General features: G+C 40.6%; 2 protein-coding genes across 3 annotated transcripts; one reads left to right on the top strand and one right to left on the bottom strand.

The window, feature by feature from the left end:
• Nucleotides 1-6,262: 6,262 nt before the first annotated feature.
• On the bottom strand, nucleotides 6,263-9,150 carry LOC145911609 (sperm microtubule associated protein 2-like). Of its 2 annotated transcripts, none has more exons than XM_082999005.1 (5): nucleotides 9,092-9,150; nucleotides 8,669-8,794; nucleotides 8,088-8,319; nucleotides 7,392-7,614; nucleotides 6,263-7,122 (listed from the first exon to the last, which is right to left on the bottom strand). In XM_082999005.1, the coding sequence occupies exons 1-5, from the start codon at nucleotides 9,096-9,098 to the stop codon at nucleotides 6,952-6,954; spliced, it is 759 nt and encodes a 252-aa protein (XP_082855131.1). In that variant the 5' UTR covers nucleotides 9,099-9,150; the 3' UTR covers nucleotides 6,263-6,951. The 2 variants fall into 2 exon arrangements, with proteins under 2 accessions (XP_082855131.1, XP_082855132.1); XM_082999006.1 differs by having other exon boundaries at nucleotides 8,669-8,785.
• A 6,863-nt stretch (nucleotides 9,151-16,013) lies between these two features.
• LOC145912025 (uncharacterized) lies at nucleotides 16,014-17,796 on the top strand. Its single transcript, XM_082999453.1, has 3 exons — nucleotides 16,014-16,418; nucleotides 16,692-17,412; nucleotides 17,681-17,796. Exons 1-3 carry the CDS (start codon nucleotides 16,014-16,016, stop codon nucleotides 17,794-17,796), a joined length of 1,242 nt encoding a protein of 413 aa, XP_082855579.1.
• The last annotated feature ends 3,014 nt before the right edge of the window (nucleotides 17,797-20,810 follow it).

The raw sequence follows: 20,810 nt of genomic DNA, 5'->3' as shown, positions 1-20,810 counted from the left end.
AAGGTGAAAAATCCCGTATGCCGAATATTTGCTCGTGCATTTAAACAATTTCGGGACACAAAATGAAATATCTTGGACATATTTCATTGGATGTCATTCTTCACATTCCAACGTTATTAAATATCAACTGGCCCTTTTTGTCTTGGATCTTTTAAGTGAAAGCAAAATGTTTGGTCAGCCACTTATTAAAGATGGTTAAAAAAGGACCCACTTGACCTTATGTGATTTAATATACAATGGGAGAATTTTCCCCACAGAACAAAAGAGATTAAAAAGTAATCGCTGACGTTTTCTTCACGTTGAATCAATCCCGTTGAAAAACAAGCCATTCTGCAGAAGCATGAGTCACTGCAGACGTGTATCCCAAATCCGAAATTAAAACAAAATCTGAAAACAAGTACAAGTCGTCAGGTCACGTATCATTGGGAGTAAAAGTGACGCACGGGCGATGCCGACTCGGGCGATTATTTTACAATTTATCATTTGCCAAGAGATTGTGAAACTCTCGAGAAATAATTCACTGCCCGATCGATTGCAGATGTTAAACGTCCTCCGACAGGGGAGCTCCTTCTGCTTGGGCGACGCTGCGCCGTTTCCGTGTTTGTCAAACAAACAAACCACGGGCGCTTTAGTTTATTGCCTCCGAATTAGGATATTCGCTTTCGGGTTTGTTAATCTGATATTAGATGTGTTCACGACTGCTGGTAGGGGGGGATATTTACAGTGAGCTCTCCGTCCTCATCGATGTTCCATAGAATCATTGATTTCACCCCGCCCCAAAAAGGCCCAACGCACCAGATCATTGCTAAATACAAACTGAGTGTGCAGAGAAATATGAGACAGACAGAAATGTGCTGATTTACAAAGAGCCTCGTGTTTGATTGGGAAGTTGTATTTGCCGTAATGGGATACCGACTAGTTTAATTCCGAAATCCTCTTCAAAAAGACGATTTTATAATCCGTAATGCATGTCGCGATCCACCTTTAATTGAACACCATGCCATTGACAACATATCTGTCCGCCTGAACCGTCGGCAGCCAATCATATCGAAATCAAACAAAGTTGGAAGTAACTTTGCTGCGCACTTTTTGCAGCATTGTTTGGTTTTTCTTCATTGCTGTTCTTTCTGGATATGAGAGTTGCAAATTGCATAAATAAATGTTGGTCCCATGCGTAATATTTCGCCAATCAAGTCTAAATAGATTGTTGTAGGTGGTCGTCCTTAAACAAGATTTGCTTCAAACAAGAATATTTGGTTAGCTCTCCGGGGGTTTAAACTAATCCACGTTCATTCCATCACAGATGGTAGGTCGGAAAGGCCAGTAATACGAAAATTTGCGTACGGTCCATTCACTGACGACAAAAAGATTTCAATCAATTGACGGCATTGGTCAGCTTATTGACTTTGGTCAGTGCGCAGGTGTGACTTCGGCTTGTCGGGAAAGGTTGGATCGATTTGTTCTTTGCCTTCAAATTGCGGCAGAAACGGATGTAAACAAAGCAATGACTGATTGGTTCCGTGACTAAGTTCGGGTAAAACGAATTATCGTTAAAACGTGTTATGGTGACGTTTTGAATCATCCGCTGTCTCCCCTTTTCTTGCCTTGTTTGTGAGAGGCATCGCAACATTAATCACCACTAAAAGTAAAAAGTGACTTGGTTGGTTTTTGTTTACTTTATTTCTAATTACTTTTAAGTGTGGGAGAAAGCATTATTAACGTTAATTCCGTGTCGGCATATTTGGTTTTACCAATGTATTGGAAATAGTCAAACATAACTAAAGCAGCAACCAAATATGCGTCAATTTCCTTTGGATTCGAATTATTTTTAAATTTGGTTGACAGATCCCTCTGTGCGCGAATCATGCCAGGATTAGCATTTGTTGGACGTTGGGTATCTTTCTCATGCAGGTGCAAAAAAATAAAATTTCCCCGCGAATGGAAGCTTTTATCGTGCGAGCACATCCAAACACAGCAAACAGCGAAAGAGGAAAAAGGGCGGGTAACAGGCATCGGCCAACGTGCGTTACCTCCCGCGAGCAACAATGTGTGGCTCCGCACGCAGCAAAGGGCGCAGCACATTTTAGTTGGTATATAAGGAAGCCCAGGAACCCAAACCGCTAAATTTGGGTGCGAGTGGCCTGCTGTGGGTGTGCTTAGTACTTTCGTAAAGTATAAAGCAGGCAACAGCCAAGTGGTTTCCACACTGCAGATGGGATAGCTGATAAAATGTTAGCAGAATTTCTAAAATTTTAACCAAGTATATTTTTGTTTCGTCAGAAAAGGAATTAGGACAATGTACTCTGTTTTGCGAACTTTCACCCTGTGTGTTGTGCTCCAAATTTCATCGCACCACCATGTTGCATCAGGGTAAGTTAAATGTGACTCAAAATATTTGTCGCTTTCGCGTTGTACAACAATATCGTATGACCTAAAATATTTCAATTCAAAAAATCAAAAATAAATTTATTGTTCATATGTTTCACAGAATTCCAGTTGGTTATGGAGGTTTTGAAACTTATGCGGGAGAGAGAGGAGTGAGGGCCTTTGATCCCAGTAGTAATGTCGGGAGGCCCGATGATGGCAACAACATGGAACTGACGCCGATGGAAGAGGTCCAGTTACTGAGCGCCGTCGGTCCTCAACCAGAACACAGGTATGCTAAGCAAACCCTCAAATCCACTTTTAAAATTCCTGGTAAATTGGGAATGAAACTAGAGTATCTAGCTAGTGGCGGCCATGCATAATTTTGTATAATCGCAGTACTAACTGCCTGTGTGGACACTAAATTTGTGTCATGAATTATGTGTGTCATTGGGGAATTTGACGGTTTTTGGTAGGAACCACTGACCGCATAATCTAATCCGTTTGCTCAGCACGTATGGTTGCAATTGAATATTTCCATCGGGCTATCAGACATGACGTGATGTTAGTTGATGAGTTTAAACATTTACCTGGTTTATTCTCGACTCCTGGATATAGGCAATGTTAGATGTAAAGCCGCAGGTTACACACCTAATACATATTTTCTGATCAAAATCATCAAATCACATTTATAGAAATATAGACCACGTGCGACATGTCTTTTACTTGGTGAAATAACGACAAGTGCAAGAACCTTTTTTTTCGCAAATCACTTTTTACAACCGAGACATATTATATAATCACTGGTGTTTGTGCAGAGCTGAGGCGATGGAAGATGGGGCGTCAGTGGTGAAAAGATACGGAGAGAACACTCACACCGCCTATTCGGCGATGCTCAACCGATATCGTCTTTACCAAATGAAACAGAACATGCTCCGCAATATAATGATGCACCAGAGGTAGTTATACACATGTCACCCGCTTAAGCCAACGATGTTCGCTTCGCAGGAGTGTTGACAATTTTAGTGCACTGAAGTTAACAAGCTGTTATAGGACATGAAAGAAAACTCAAAAAAGCTCTTCCGAAAAAAAAATATTAATGATTATCGATGTGCTAACCACCTTCTGCATAACGGCCAAAACATCGATATCTAAAATTATTTTTGCCAGATGGGCGTTTTTGAGTTAGCAATGTGCCTAGCAGCGTCAGCAACACAGTCAACATGAAACTCTTACCCGGTTTTACGCAGTCAGGTACTTACGCTTGACTTCCCTACGTATATTTTGCAGAGATTCGCAAGCAACAGCGAACAAGCGATCTAGTGAAGGCCAGCTCACTGGAATGTGAGTATATTCACCCCCGCCAACGATTCGTGTTGCAGTTCAATGATTTCAGTCTGTCCGTGTCTGTGTTTGCAAGGCGACGATTTATCTTACTGTGTGCATGCTTGAATAAATTCCCGCAAATATGTTTGACTTTTCCGAATCGTTCACGACATTCAAACAGCACAAATTAATTGATGTCGTACAAGAATGTGTGCACTGCCAGTGTATTTGATTGTTAGGCATGGCAGAGTCTAAAGAGAAATTAAAACGACTGGAAACCGTCGTTTAAAATATAATAATCAATATAAGCCCCCACCGTTGATAACTTAAATTCAATTTTGCGGTGGGTGAAATACCCACAATTCTACACGATCACCTGTGCTAAAGGACGCATATCTAAAGGGCAGCAGTTCCACCAATATATTGACGCAATCCGTCTTTGACTTTAAGGCGCTCGGAAGAGTGAAATCATGATTGAACAGCTGTTTATACTTTATTTTATGCTATAAGGCATAGTTCCAAGTTAAAATAATACGTGCGCATTTTCCTATTATGAAAAGCTGTTTTCCACATGTTGTTAATTACTTTGTTTAGCAAACAAATTAAGTATGATAAAGAACATGAACCCCATCACATAGGTCCTCACTGCAGCCTGGCACATCTCAAATGATGACGCCATGGCCGTAGACCTCCGAGTTAGCTACTGTCATGTGATGTGTTTCAGTTGTGTTGTTGATTTTGTCTGTTCAATTGCCTGCATACCTTTGCGCACTCCTTGCTGCAACTCATTCTAAATCAACACTGATAATGAACACAGTGCTGTTGGAAACGTCTGCTCAATGAGAAACATAATAGCTTCGTCATTTCTATTTAGATTACTTAACTCTAATTTATCATTGATTATTTTATTAGGTTTTTCGCACCTGAACGTGAACCTGTTTCCAGAATATTCAAAACAACAAACCTCTTTTTTTAACGCAGAAAATCATTGCTTATACATAAACTTATTTGGGTGGGAAAAATTGGAGCATGTAAATTTAAAGAGGAAAGCTAGAAGTGTGCTAGCCAAATATGTGCAAGGCATTCCTCTTTTAAATTCATTGTTTAAAAAATTATTGCAAATTGCTTCCGACTGGCAACTGTATGTAAAATGTTTTTATATGTATATATGTATATATACCCTCATAATAAGGGTGCTGTTTTTTTCATTGCAAGATGGGCGGCGCTCCGTCAGAATGAATTGTGGCAATGGAGGAATGAAGCATACAGGCAAATGTTGAACCCCCCAAGACTTAGCAGAACAAACCAGTTAGTACGAGTGAACAAAAATTATGTACAGTAACACGGCTTTGAGAGGCATAAGTATGCCATGGAGGTTGTTTAGTTTTATGTTTTTTTGTGGTTTGTTAGAAAAAATGAAACAAAATAATCCAGCCATTGCAACGAATTAGAATGTATTCTTTAGTAGGGTTTTAAAAAATTAATTTAGCGCTTTACGTATGACAAACGCTTGACATTTGCGACCTTGAGTCACCTTACGAAACTGTTTTCCAAGCCCGGAAACTTTTACATGAAACTGTCCCTTTAGCATCCAAAACAACAACCAAAAATCGATAGAATTGTCTGATGGCAACTTGACCTGTGATGTTTTCACTTAATACGTCACATTGCCTCGTCACCAGAGTGGAAACACTTGTTCTGCATGAAATAATTGACTAGTTTTTCCGACCCTTCTCTGAAACTGTAAGCCTTTTGTAAACACAATAAGAATGTGATTACAGAATTAAAAAGCTGCTGGATCAATTCAAACCAAAGGTCCCCTGGTAGGCTGTCGATTGCGCACCGTTATCGATATGTTATGCACCGTTATCGATATGCTTATGTTAAAATTAGCAATGCCATACACCACCTTCTGCGTCAAGTAGCCTACTTTACTTGTTTCCATTTGGCAGTTGGAGAAACAGAATATGTTTTTTTTCTGAAAAAACATCCACCATCTTAGCTGTCTGCAAATCGCTTTGCTAATTTTAACATGTAAGCTTTCCATATTTCAACTTGCTTCTTACATTTTTATGAACACAGAGATCCTTTCTGGGAAATTCGCAAGGCAACATAAACGCAAAGTATCGTGTTGAGATGACAGGGGGAAGATCCACAAAAAAACACATCCGCTTGTAGAAAGCTCACCATTTTAAAATTGCTTTTCGTGTTATTGTTTATTTTGGCTTCACGATTTACAAAAACAAGCGCTTTTTGCAGTTGTCAGTTGTCCGTTGCTATTGACAATAAAATGTTCAAAAAACACATTGTCTTCGAAGTTTAACAGCAATCTGTAGGTAACGAAAAAGTATACAATGCAATGCCTTGGCTGCGATGCCAGTTAACCAATTTGTAGGTATTACCTGAATCAATAACCAAACTGTATTACCAGAATCAAAAAACGAGACAATTTTTCTTCGACCGCCTTGCGCTTGTTGTTTTCTTGTATTGCATTGTGTTTATTTACAACTGAGCAAGCGCGGGGAACTCGCGAAAGCTAGTGTACTTTTGTAATACAAAAGTCAGTCTTTCACGAAAGAGTGCCTAACAAAGAGAATTTAGCTCGTATACATATAAAGACTGACACGGCACGTCTAATAATTTGATATACTAAAAATGTAATGGAGATCGTAGAATATAAAGTTTATTGATAGCAATTTTCACAAACCATTACTACCGCAGCATTTGATTCATATAATCTCGTTTAACATCAAGGCAAAACATGCGATGGTAATTTTGGCACACTAACTAATCTCGAGGAAGATTAAAGCGCTGGCAATCAGGGAAGAAATTAAGCTAAATGTGGCGAGTTCATGATAAAAGCAAAATCTATTGGCAAGTTTTAACAATAAAATGGCAATTAAATGGTTTTAGGTATAACTGAATGTTCAAGTTGCACCGCGCTACAACGAAAATACTGAAGACCGACATCAGCCAACAGTACATTAGGTTAATTTTTACAACGTGGTTTGGGTGCGGTAGTGTAATTTTAGACCATAGTACTATAGGTAAACAAACAGCATGCGTCATACTTGGATGAGTATTAGGTAAGTCTCGTGATTATGCGAAAGGTGATTGCGTGATCAGGCAAACAATGACAAGAAATCATTTACTCGAAACACAAAATGGTCATTCCGTAAACATTTAAACGCTTAAAAAGGAACATAAACAGGTAAACTGCTGCAGTGGTGCAATAAATTACATTAGGTGTGTTTCGAGTGATCAGATGTTTTTTTTCTGGCGCACTTTGCGCGGAATGGCCAATGCGAGTTCCCCGACACGTGGTGACGGTACAGCGTTGCGGGCGGCAAAAGAAACTCTGTAGGGATCGTAATCTTGATCGAGCGCGGTGCGAGTCTTCGGTCGTGCAAGCTGCTGCTGCCGCGTGGAAGGCTGTGTTTTTTTAACAATATTTGTTAGTGGTTTACCGGAGAAAAGAACAATAATCATTAGTTATATAGTTTACCGGCGAAAATAAAAAAATACTTTTGGTTGTTACGAGTGATCACATGGTCGTGTTTTAAACATTATATATAGTGATGGGTTGAATCCATGATATCAAAACTGCACCAAATTCAACCGATAACGGTTAAGTGAGTTTTCCGCCGGATGAACTCTGTGGAATTGTTGTTATCAATAAAATTATTTATTCTAAAAAGAACCTGTGCACTTTGGGCCGCTGGAGACACAGGCCAAATGACAGCTCTGTTGTCTTCGTAAGTCTTGGGAGTCGCTTTGGCTTCTGCGAGTTGTTCTAGCCTGGCAGATGGCACGTGAGCCAACGACTCCTTGGGGATGTCGCTCTTCCAATCACCCCAATCCCATGAGCTATTCGATTTTATCAAAAGCGGGTCGAATTGCTTGGGCCGTGCCAGTTCCACGAGCCTAACAAAGAGCAAATTTATTTAAAAATGGCAATGGGTATTCTTTCAATACTTTAGGGGTACCGAGTTTAAATTCGACGGGTGAAAAATATCTTGCCATTAATTTTGGTAATATGCAAAGCTTTTCTGCGATTGCCAAAGTAATGTTTTTTTAAAGGAAAGAGGCACATATTAAGTACAAGACTTACAAAATAGCACAAGGAATAAGGAAAAATGCGTTGGTGGTACGCAGCCACGGAAATGATAGGAAACCTTCAGTTACAGTGTCTAATTCACACAGGCAAAATGCCCCATAATTTTGCTGTCACCAGACAGCAGAGATCAATGGATCTAGTAATTATTACCTTTTATCCGACTATGGCAGCTGTTTTCATTTCAAAGTACCAAATTATGCTAAAAAGTATCGATACGACCAATCCCAGCCCATTTCAGAAACTTATTCCAAATAAATAAACAAAAGGTCTCAATGCCTACCGCTTTGTGGCTATAGCTTTTATTGCAGTGTCCTTAACTTCAGTGTACACCGAACGCATAGGATACCACCCCGTTGGAAAGGGTTTGTACTGGGACAAGTCTTTTAGCCTTTTTTTTTCTGGGTACGTAAGCGCGCCAGGGGGCACTTTCCATATTGGTGTTGGTCGATCCGGCTTGAATTCCTTGTGAAATCGTTTACTTTTGACGAGTTCTTGTTGGCGTGGCGAGAGACCTGCAAAATTAAATGTAAATATTCGTTTTCCCTGCAATGATTTTCACGCAAACAAAATAATGTTGGGCTCTTGGCTTAAAAGCCATAAGTGGCAAGGCTGCTAGAATTCGCAAACACAGCATTGAACTACTGAAAAGTTTTGCGACTTCACGGAGATAACGAGTTGTTTGTTTCATCCAAGTCACCACTTAAACAAAAACTGTTTTCATCCATTTTTGTCCCATGTTTCATTTTATCAGAACTCCCAGTTAATATTCAACCGGACAATTCTATTGTTTGCGCCTAGTATACACAACAATCACACACAATAAGGCACAGTGTCAGTTTTCAGGCCGGTCTTTTGACTCACAGAATACTGTTGGAGGTTTCGGCGGTAGTTTGTCAACCCAATACACAGATCTCCTGTCTTCAATAAAGCCGGGAGGGGTCTTTTTATGTTGGGCCAACACATCTATCCTTATGTCATCTGTAACAACTGCACACAGTTAGGACCACGCAAACTGTCAGAAACACATCCATTCGGATTTGGAATAATTAAACTCGATATCATAATTATACCCCCACACTGCCAGAGTTTATGGTCTTTGACTTTCGGACAAAAAATTCATGCAACGTTAATTAGAAGTATCAAAATGTTTATGCATCCCGACTTCTGAAACTTTACTTATATATTTAATAGGTGTAAGGTATAGTTTAGTTTAAACTTTAAGCACAGTTTATGTCAATTTGCATCTTTATTGCCACAAGTCGAAGTGCAACTAGAAATTATTACCTTGCATTTTTGCCCCTAGAGCTTTTATGGCCACCGTAGCTCACATAAACAAACCTGCGTACACACAAACAAATAAAATTCAATTTAAATACATAGCTTAATGTCATATTGCTATTTACAAAACACTCTCTACCTTCGCTGCAAAATAAAGCATAAAGTTTCTAAAATAGTTTCCACAATCCACTACACGCGTGACTGCGTGTCTATGGCAACGGCCTTTAGGTGTCGCGCTTTGTTAAAATTTTATTTCAATCGGGAAAAACTACCTAACAGTCCTGTATATAGCAGTAACACCAATCAAAATTAAAATTGCATTTTTTGCAACCAATAACGTTAAACATCACTTACATAAAATAGTTTTTCCTAGCATTCCAAAACCCCACTGTTGCCTACACGAAAATAATTTGTGACAAAGTGGAGGAGGTCAGTCTTAACTCAATTGGTCAAGCGAAAACCGTAAAGGAATTTCAATCCAGGTTGACTTGTTCCGTAAGCTGTGATTAAATTAACCTTTGCTCATATCGACAACCGGTCAGTGGCAGTGGACATGGGTCGGGTCAAAGTAGACGTTCTTACAACGAACAAAGAAGGCGTATTTGGAGGTGAAGTGGACCTGATGGAGTGGAAAGTTTTCAATGTTGTCGGTAAACCAGTGTCCGGTTGTTTTTGGTTCGTGGCTGGGGCGGATTGAGTGGCCTGCCAGATGGGGCTAAGTGATAACTCCAGCTAAGGCGCTGGGCAGTGGCCATCGCTTTGCATAACAAACACACGGCGGGAGCTTCGATACGACGTTGATAGATCGCATACACTTGAGGCTCGCATTCCGTACAGAAGGCAACAAATTACATGTCAACATGCGGCTAGCTCGGAAAACTGAGATTGGTGATCTACTCAGAGCCCAAAACTTCGCAGCAGTGGCTAGTTTACCGTAAACTCATTCAAGCATTTTGGGCTTACCTAAAAAAACACCATCATTATAACTAGCAATTAAAGCGTGATACTTGTAAAGATTTATCATTCTCCATTGCAATAATCAGGAGTTCACCAACGCCGCAATTGCAAACCTTTTCAAAGTCCCCGTTATCTTCACACGCATAGATACTGAGCACAAGCGGATTTAAAAAGAGGAAAAAATGCTCTCGCAAGGGTCCAGAATGAAAAAGTCGCTTTAACAACAATGTTTTGGATCAGATCACCCGACAACAAACACTGGGGCCGCAGTTGCGCTCCCTACTTGACCCCAGACGGATAATCCCTTAAGTCAACTGATGAAAACGTAATTCGGAGGCCAGAATAGTTCCATCTGGCAGAAAAACAGCAGCATAGAGAAGGTGGAGGCAATGTATTACAATCCTATTGTTTGTTTTCACAAAAGTTTATAGCTTGCAATAAACTGTTTCTATACCATATCGAGTTTTTACAAGGGGAAAAATAATGTAAAATTGTCCTTGACGAATGTGAACTGGGAACTGGGTCCAAGACTCACAAGGCAATTTAAAACAACTCTTATTAAAACAAGTAAACATAAATTAACCCGGCGTAAGTTAACCCAGCGCTTGACACGAAAACAAACTGGTCACAAGGCACAACTCTTCCTCAAGCTTCTGCGTCATTTTTAGCTCGCCTAATACGGCCAGGTCAAGTGCAAGGTTCCTGCAGATTTATACAAGCGGTTTATTTTGCAGAAAAACGCGCCGGTGGCATTTCGCGGTTTCGTTGAGAAGGAGTTTGATTGACGGGCTCAGTGTTTGGGGATTGGGGTGGCAGGTTTTCAGTCGGCGTTAGTCCGAGGAGAAGAGGTCATCACATGCGACCTCTCCGCTACCGAAAGTGCATAAATATAAGTCGGTTCGCTGAATCAGGTGCAGACGTTAATCCGGATCGCCAGGGTCAGCGAATAATTATTTCAGGGCATAAAACGGCAGTATTGTTTTATTAAAATAAGGTTCCTTTTGAGGTCTGAACAAACACCAAAACTTACCTCGAAAAATGACTCAAATGTCAGAGAATCCACGCCTGTTTTAGATTTTCGAAGGTATTTTGCAGCACCATAATATCTAAATTACTTCTCATGTCACAAGCACATTTTTATCTGTGTCGGCTATAATGAAAGGGATTGTACACATACAAATATTTTTGTTCAAGTGTTGTTCCGAATGTATTATATTGTACAATTATGTATTTGAAGGTGAGAGTGTCGCTTAGTCCTGTAAATGTGGCTTTTCATTTGTACAATTTCAAAAACATTTTTTTACATATTATAATGCGACACTATTTAATGCAAAATTTGATGTTGGCGTTTTGTTGGTAAATAGCACAACCCACTGTAAAGATTTTTATTGGCCAACTGTGAATTGTTACAACCGCATTCGCGCGCCAGGTGATGGCAATTATTCGAAAATATGGAATGCTCCTCTCCTAAGGACCTTACACGAATAGCATCAAAACATCTGGAAAATCGTGAAGAAACTGAAAGAAAAGTCACTCGAACAAACGCTTTCAAAGCGATTCCCGCCGGTATTACATGAGCAAACGCGTCGATAGCACTTGGATACAACGCCATCTTTCGCGTCAACAACTCTCAACTGAAGAACCCTCGAGCGGCGGGCAGAAAAGTCGGCCGCGCTCAAATACTTAAACCAACGAAAACACCAACGAATCAAGTCTCATTTATATCGCGAGACTAGTCTCCGATTCACGCGTACTGATGCGCAGTTTGGTAAACCACATTTGCCAGTGACTGGAACCAGTGTGAAATGAGGTCGAATCCTGGTGAAGTGCTTCGGTGCTTCAGGGATCGGTAAACAACAGCGGACAAAAGGGTATTTCGTTGAGGAAGAACATATGTAGTGGTGCACCGCGATCAAAGAGCAATAACGCGATGTGAAATGACGGCGCACTCTCAAACGAAAATTCCTTATGTGTGTTTCATTGCTTTCGGTGTGCTTGGTGTACCTCTGGATGTTAAAGTCTTGTTATTAAGTATTCTGTATCAATTTTCAGCTTTATTTGATTCAGTTAGCGTACCGTAACAAGCCTTTGATTTTTTAACACCAGTAGAAACAATACTCAACAAAACCCCAAAACGTTATCTCATCCCAAAAGTATTCAGACACATAAGACTAGCATGTATTTTAGGATTGCAGTACACTTAAAATGTACACTGAAAATACATTCCGGCGCATTTGTTAACACCAACAGACAAAAGAAAACAGTCTTGTATCTTTCTTTTTATCGACAGTTTGTTGCCATACAAGCGCAAAAATTGCCGAATATATCATTAATGCGCGATCCATCCATACTTTGCGTTTGTCAACGCCGGCTAATGCACATAATTTACCTTGGGGGTTCCAAAAAGCAAGCGAGGGGGCGAAAGGGTCGAAATTGAAGCCGAAAGTAGCCCGTAGGGAATATGGACGGCGGCTCCTAAACGCTGCTAAGTAAATACGAAAATAGTTGTCGGAAACAGGCACCCTGGCCCCGTAGCAACATGAGCCGACAAGCCGTGACGAGGGCCCGGGACCCATTCGTCGCACTCGAGGTTTTCGCTCACCTTTTTTTGCTCCGGGTATGGTTTTGTTGGGTTGTACGCTGGGTTTGCAGCCACAGATGCATAAGCGCGTGAACTGGAAGCTAATGCGATAGCTTGAGTTAAAATCCTTCTAAAGATGATTGGTTCGGAGACGCTGACGTAGCTGAGTTTGTGTTTGCTAGATTTTTATTTTAACTAAAAGAAGTTGAGTTGAAAAGGTGGCAGCTTGGAATAGCGAATGTTCGAATAGAACTGATGTTTATTTTTAGTCTGTAAAAATGCAGCAAATGCAGTTGAAAAAAGTATTTACATAAATTGGACCAAACTTTGACTTTCAGAAAGCCTCGAGGTGAAACAAACTTTAAAGGTTTTAGCAAATAAGAAAGATAATTAATAAAAACAATTTGAAATCAAACCAACACCTTTATAAATGAATAATATAAAATTGTAACTGACAAGCTTATATTTATCGAAATATTAAAATAACTGTATTTGTTTCTGGTTGAATATACGTATAGCTTACATTTGTACGACTGGCAGACGAACAAAATGTAAGTATTTGACTTTCTTACATGTTAGTAAGTAAGTTGTCTTTGCCCGGTCCAGAGTTTTATCGGAATATCGGAAATATCTGTTGCTCGCAAAAATTTGTATATTTGTCGATCCAACAATTATACAAAATTATCCCAAAATAATATCCCCATACTTAGTTCACAGATTTCAATTTGTCACATCCCAGTTGGCTTGTGAGTGAATCAGAACGGCAGAAGTGTGGGATGTAGGCTACAATACTCAATAAAGGTCTTCCAGACCGCACGTTGAGTCGGCAGTGATTCATTTTTTGTTTCGTAAATAAGTGGATGTCGATAATTTGTCGAGTTTTGAAACATCATTTTAGCAACTTGAGCGCGAATATAGTGAAAATATGTCCGTTCGTGCTGGTGCAGAGAGGTAAATTTAAAGAGCATGGCTTCTAGCTAATAGTCATCATGATAAAACGTCTGTGTTGAGTTTTTTCTGAGCGACAAAAATAATTGACGCTGATTTACTATTAACATGCAGTAAACTGGGGGTGCTGGGTTTAAAAATGATAATAATGCGAAGAAAACAAATTAAAAATTACTTGACTCATGTTTACCCGAAATCTAAATTTGTGCGCAGAAGACATTCGATGGACATTTATTGTCGAACAAAATATCGGTTAAGGAAAATTATTTTTTGTACACAAACAGACAAAAGCCGCATTGTGATTCACAATTAAACTCCCATCATTTCCGCAGATTATGTTGTGTTTCCCGAACTGTCACATGTCATTCAACAGTGTTACGCTCTTTTGTTTCGGCCGAGTGAAATGAGGAAACGGACGAATACAAATTTCCTTCGCATAACCTCGCAACCATTTGGCAGAAAAGGAATGCGCTGGTGGTTATTTGCATGCCTGCTACTCATAAATACACAGCATGATATGTCAGTGTTGGTGTGTTTTAAAGTGTTGCTGTGTGAATGGTGTGAGTGTATGAGCTATTAACATTGTTACGTGCAATGCTAGATTATACTCTGGTTGATGCATAACGAATATAATTTTTTTTTTGCTACAGACGTTTTTGAAACACATATTATAATGCAAACGGCCAATATAAGATTAAGATATATTTAAATTTTTCCGGGTATATATGTGGTATGTGCATATTTGCAGTGTCCACTGAAGAATCCCTAAAAGTCACCAACAAACGTATGTCAGAGGCACAACAACAATTTGATTTCATTTGGACAAGCCGAGTCATACATTGCCAAAGCTACTATTATATGTAACGTATGCTTCGCTAAAGGAGATGTTTAAAATACATTGAAAAAAAACGAGAATTTTGACTACAGACCTTGTACTCATAATTGGAGCAACTATGAACTATAATTTACTAAAGCACATGTTTCGGTTAAGTTGGATTGGATTTTTAAACTTCAAATTTTACATGTTTTTAACTTTTGAAACAACTTTTCATTCAGGTTTGGCTGACAGTCGCCATTTTTAGAAAGTAAAAACTCGATGCGCCTGCAAGCGTATATCGAAAAATATTTAGAACTCTGAATTTGTTTCGTCCCTCGAAAACAAGTTGCAAGAAATTTTCCTTCCGCACGAGTTGTTTCTCTAGCCGAAATCTGCATTGACAGCAACTTGAACATCCGGACATCGGTGTTGTTTGTAGGAACTGGCGGATTTCAAGTGGGCGTAGAACCGCCGAATCAACCGCGCTCGCCCGAATCTGGTAAATGATACAGACAATCTCGCCATGGCCAATTGAATATCTGAGCGTCCAATGCCGCTAAGTTTAGTTCGCACACAAATTAGTGGTGTATTGTCGATATGGAGACACAGCAAAACCCTCTAAACCGCTAGAACGCATAGTTGCTGCGGTGCAGCTCCGGGTGAAACTGTAGAACAAAATACGATAGCTTTAAAGTTTCGCTCGGCAGGGCTGCGGAGCCTTAATCCAGCCGCCGCAAATCAATCACAGTGTCTGCAGTTAACGTTCCAGAAGATGTTGAGCGTGACGTGCTGAAAAATTAGCGAACCCCGAGCGGTCACTCGGATCGTTCATCACCGGGTTCAAACGCCCCACGAGGGCCCACAGTCTGTTTATGTTGACGTTTTGTTTCGCATTGCGCTATGTGTGTCCACTAGCTCGCATTCCTCAATAGTTAACAATAAGGTGGGGCTTCATATATGCGGTTCTTGAAACCATAAACTTGACATTTTAGTTGTAACTTGGTGTAGTGATTATTTTTATAGCCTTTATTAAATACAGTATTTCCTTTTGATTCGGCACAGATGACACATCAAGCGTAATTGTTGGTTTGATATGAGTGAAACAGCACAAAGCATGCAAAACTTAAAATCACAATTTTGTGCTAAAGTTTCGTGAAGGCCGTTCATGGCTATCTTAGTGAAGATGCGCAACTGCATGTCACGGCGTGAAATTCAATATGCGTACAAAGTTGTTGTGAACACACGACAAGTATGAGAAGAGCATTAAAACTAAAACTAGAAATTATGCAACGACCGCATATGTAACGCTCCTGTGTGCACCAATGCAATATGTCATGCACGGTAAGCTCTTTTAAGCAGATAGCTTTACATATTTTTGTGGCGTAACATGTTTCACTAATTCATTGATTGAAGAACTCTTTTTTTTCAAAGATATACTGAGGTCCATAATGTCGAATAAAGCGCCTAAATTTATGGCACAAGTGCTTGACGAAACGTTCAAACATAAGTCCCCAATTCCGAAGTTTTGTGTCAGTAAATTTTTTTTGAAAATGTGTGCAAATTAATGCAATAGGCAATATTTTTTTCGAGCGAAAGTAAATCCATTGTTTACTGTTTTAGACTTAATGGATCATCACACCGCGTACAACCCCACCATGCAACACATGGTTGCATCGGCGGCCGCCATGCAGCAGCATCAACACCCGGACATGTGTTACCAAGGAACTCCCTACCGAGACCCATCCTGCGTTCGTGACCATCTTTTCTTTCAGTCACTGCACCCTGCACTTACTGGAGGTATAGAGAGCTACTTGGATCCCAAATACACGTCGGACCCAGCTGCGTTTGCCTCCCGCCTGCCGTATTTTCCGTTCAGGGCCGCGTACGGAATGTATGATTACGGGTTCGAGCCAGCGTTTATTCGCAAGAGGAACGAACGCGAGAGACAGAGGGTGAAGTGCGTCAACGACGGTTATTCGAGATTGCGCGAGCACTTGCCTGATGAGTACTCGGAGAAGAGGCTTAGCAAGGTTGGCTCGGATTACAGTTGGTTGCAAAACATCATGAGTTTAGCTTTTAATTATATATCGCTGTGAACGACAATACACAAAGTTTGCATGTTTTTGCTGAATATAATAACGCACACTATAACGTATTGTGGCTAAATTCAATAGTATAATACAAGAAAGTATTACCTTCAGTGCACATCCAGTCTGTCGGTTGTGGTCTTTTGTTTCTGACATTTACTGTTTATCTTGCAAACCTTTATTTTAAATATTTGAGAATGCTTTCCTTGTGTCCAGGTCGAAACCTTGAGAGGGGCGATACAATACATTAAACACCTCCAAAAAGTTCTCGGCGTCGACAAAGAAAAAGGAAATGGCAAAAAGAAAGATGCTCCCACAGAAAAACACTCGGATCATGAAGAAGAAAATGAAGTCCCAGCCGCCAAACGGAAGAAATCCGAAGAGTCGAACCACGATAATACGTCGGAATCGTCAGAAGAAAATGATAATACAACAATAAGATCGGTCAATGATGACGTAAAGAAATCCACTGTTGATGAAAATAACCAGCGTAACACTCCCCTTTCGTCTTCGTGCATGTTTTCGAACTGTCACGACGATGTGACGTCACAATGTACGAGGAACGACGTTACCGAAAAGCCTTTGGACCAAGGATGGCGCCAGTACTCGAACATGTGTCTCTATTCCGACAACAGACGTGAACGAAAAATAGACTACAATACTACATTTTACGAGCGCTCCCGGCACCATAACTATCGAACAGAAGTGGACAAGGGGGCCTCCGGAGCTGACACGCAGGGGTATCAGTTTCATCCATACCAATGCCATCGCGTCGGGGTCCAGAGAGCTGCCGGGGGCAGTTTGTACCCTCAAAAGAACATATCCAGGGATTTAAAACAGGAAGGAGGCCCTCATGATCGGAGGAACCCATCCACCTTCTACTACCAAAAGTTCGGCCTTGGTGAAACGCGCTATGACCAACTGGACAGTGGCGAATGTAAGTGGGCGTTAAGGGGAACGCGTTCGTTCTGTTTTGTGTTATTGTCGCCTGCAAGTCGTTAATCACCAGGATTTGACAATGTCGCGGTATCGTATTACCTGCAAGTAAAGCGGGGATTTGTAAAACCAACCGAGTAAAACCACATTAACCCTAAGGTTTGAGGCAACTTTCTAATAGTAGTGTTTGCATGGGTAATTTTAAGTTATGACTGAACATCTACAGACAAGCCTAATTAAGAAAAACTAACGTCTACTGCTCTTTGCAGGTTACAACCGACAGGACCAGCGCAACGCGATCATGCGTGGGTATGGGGGAGGAGAGTCTGACGGTTTTAAATCCGACAATAGTCCAAGTTCGAGTTGTATCAGCACATCACCGTGAAATGAAGAATTCAATTAATCTTCTATTTTGCTTCGACGTCATGAAATGTGGAAGACTTGTCTTGGTGCGAAAGGTTTCGAGTTTGAAAATGTTTTTGTAGAAAACCGTTAGCCACGGTGAATATTCTTCGTTTCGGGCTGCTCATTCGGATTTTATTCGCAACCACGAATAAACCATAAAAAAGACGTGCTGTGCGTGTTGTTAATTGTGAAAAAGATGCACTCTAAAATATTGTACCAACAAAATGGCGGTGAGGGTCGTAAATGGCTTCAGGTAGTTACTGACTTTACAACACAGCTTGCAAACATGGGAAGAAAAACGTACTGGCCGCACCATCGCAGTTATGAATCAACCCTAAATATGACGTAATATTCACCACAACGTGAGTCATCGCCAAACAACATAACAATACATAGTACTTGAGACATAAGCATGTTTTTTTCGGAACTCAATGCCTTTGACTTTAGCAATACCAAATATGAACACCACTTTGTTTGATGAGTATTCGCACAAGAAAATAGCACGGGATATGTATGGAGTGTAAAACACAATAAAAAACGCCACTTTCACAAATTTCTTCATTCAAAGAATCTGATGTTCAACTACAGATTTTCACCGAACACAGTCACGTTGACAGTTGGGTAGTTGTGGACTGTAAAAAAGTAAATCTGCGCCAAATAAAACTCAGGTAAAATTTTACAAATGAACCTCAATGTAGCGGCCATAATTTATTTGCGAAACCCGCGTCTTTCGCATCTAATGATTTAAGCAATCACGACCCTCGTTTAAGTTCTGTTTTTCTTTCAAAGCGTTTAAACACGTTTAGTCACAACTTTAACAACACATGCCTTAACGCCGTCACGATGCTAGATCGACAAATTGACGACAAATGACGGTTTTGAAAAAAAACACGACAAAAGTGGGTGATGGGCGTTGCGGTCACGCTAAATAGGCGGTGCTTAGTTTCCACTGACCACCGCAACTCCAAACAACCGGCTTCGGGCGTCTCGAGATGGACTTAGCCTGGCGAGGTGCGGATCGCGTTAAAACAGTAGCCTTGTTTCCAAACGTCATTAGTCAAACAATGTTAAATAACCCGTGTCGTGGTGGCCCTTCAGGTTAGGCCGGACCGTGGGCTCTATTTCGATGGGAAAGACTTAACGGCGGTCTTGCGCGACCGGGCCCCCAGTTCAAATGCACCCACAGGGGTGGGATTGACCGATGGAGCCGCCGGCCATCGTATGCTCGGAATTTCGCATACCTTTCAAATAACTTCGCAAGAGTGATGGCTGTGTTTGCCAACTGTTAATTGTTTCCAAAAACGAAGCACTTCATGTGCTTTTTGTTATGTTTTGTATGGGGATGCTTCCGAAAAAAGTTTTTAGTGATAAAACATTTGTTGCAGTTCAATTAAGGAAAGCAATGATGCTCGGGATTTAGGAACATGTTCAAAAAAGTTTCTTTTTGTGATTAATGATATCTGCATGGGGACGAACCTGTGATATGTTCACGTATCGTTCGGGTGGCAGCTTATCAGCTCAACAAACAAAAAGGTACAGACAAACACAGTATAAATCACAATAAACCAGGACTACCGAAAACACTGGGAAGCAACTTATCATCATTCTTGTTCCCACAGAACACTTCACATATAGCAAAACAACCCAGGTCAAGGTGTCGTATCTCCCCCATCTGTTATGACTGTACTTGACCCTGGCGCGCGCTCCCCCACCGCGCAAACGTTCTCAACGCCATCGACCCCAAAAACGCGATAGAAATCAGGGTCGCGATCGCTGAAATCGGATTTAGAAAAGCAAGACGTGGGGCACGCGCCCTGGGCCTCTACATATATTTGAACAAGGCCTGGCGGGCGGACAAAGCAAATTTGCACAAGCGGCTTAGGTGACGGGGTTTAAATACACAGCAACTGTTCGGGGGCGCTTAGTGACCCCCTTGGGGGTTGTTGACTGATGGGGGAGATGGGGCTTGGGGTGCATAGGTGTGGCGTGAATGCGACGAACCGTGGGCTTACGTTATCACAACAACTTTTCGGTCGCGCTTTGGAAGGTGACGAATGAATCAAGAGATACATTTTATTTGATGCTTTTTCTACCAATCGCTCGTTGTCAGTACTTATTATATGATCTACCCCTTGCTACAATAGTTTATATTAATTAACTGCTACAATATTATCTAAATATGCCATTGAGTGCACGAGTATAAATTATGTGCTCATTTTTCTTTGGTAGCATTTCGAAACATTTGAAAGATAATTGTATGTTATAATATTACCAACTTCAGCGACGAGTTTGGAAATGCACGAGAGTAAGACCAAAGATTCTTGTTTTTGTAAATTTTGCAAATAATACAGGAACATTTTTGTTTCGGCAGCTCGATTGACGTAAAGAAAAAAGTCAAAACAAAACAAATTGTTACCAAAATCAGCGACAAAGCTTCTTTTGTAAAATGCTGGAAACACCGTATTCCCCACGTGGATATAAACAAACGACCACAATTAACTTGCGAAACCCGTGGATATAAACAACTACTTAGACAGATGCCGGCTTCACGGGTTACATCCGGGTTAATCACAGCTTTGTCACAGTGTGCCCACACTTGCGCTTCCAAGTATAGTTTTTTTGTGCTGGGTGTGTGTTTTGTGACTACATCACAGTGACAGGTTCACAACAGACACAAGATATGTTAGTAGCCAACAAGACGGGAAGGGTGCTGTTGAGAAGTCAGTCAAAAGACAAGTGCTTCGCATTTAAATCAACTGCTTTCTGCTATTGTTTTTGTGATGACTCTAGACTTAATTTCAAGAGAAGTATTTTTTGGTATTTTTGCAAGAACCTAATTCGACAAAAATATGTATATATATTGCTTTTAACTGCCGTAGCTTGATGCGACACGACAACGTTTGGTGGCATTACCATTTAAACATGTACATATATTTTAATCAGTTTTGTCACTCGTCACAACGGTATAACGTAAATTTATTGTGCCAGAAGAGC

The sequence above is a fragment of the Ascidia mentula genome, chromosome 8 (genome assembly GCF_947561715.1).
Source record: "Ascidia mentula chromosome 8, kaAscMent1.1, whole genome shotgun sequence".
NCBI lineage: Eukaryota > Metazoa > Chordata > Ascidiacea > Phlebobranchia > Ascidiidae > Ascidia > Ascidia mentula.
Note: the sequence above shows the minus strand (reverse complement) of the source record. Positions and strands in the feature narration are given on the sequence as shown.

Excerpts from the sequence above, each read along its gene's own strand:
- LOC145911609 (XM_082999005.1), bottom strand. Across the intron at positions 8,320-8,668 it reads GAAACCTCCAACAGTATTCT|GTCTCTCGCCACGCCAACAA; the intron begins GTGAGTCAAAAG and ends TTAATTTTGCAG. Across the intron at positions 7,123-7,391 it reads CAGCGGCCCAAAGTGCACAG|CCTTCCACGCGGCAGCAGCA; the intron begins GTTCTTTTTAGA and ends AAAAAAACACAG.
- LOC145912025 (XM_082999453.1), top strand. The coding sequence starts at position 16,014 with ATGGATCATCACACCGCGTACAACCCCACCATGCAACACATGGTTGCA. Across the intron at positions 16,419-16,691 it reads CGGAGAAGAGGCTTAGCAAG|GTCGAAACCTTGAGAGGGGC; the intron begins GTTGGCTCGGAT and ends CCTTGTGTCCAG. Across the intron at positions 17,413-17,680 it reads CCAACTGGACAGTGGCGAAT|GTTACAACCGACAGGACCAG; the intron begins GTAAGTGGGCGT and ends TGCTCTTTGCAG.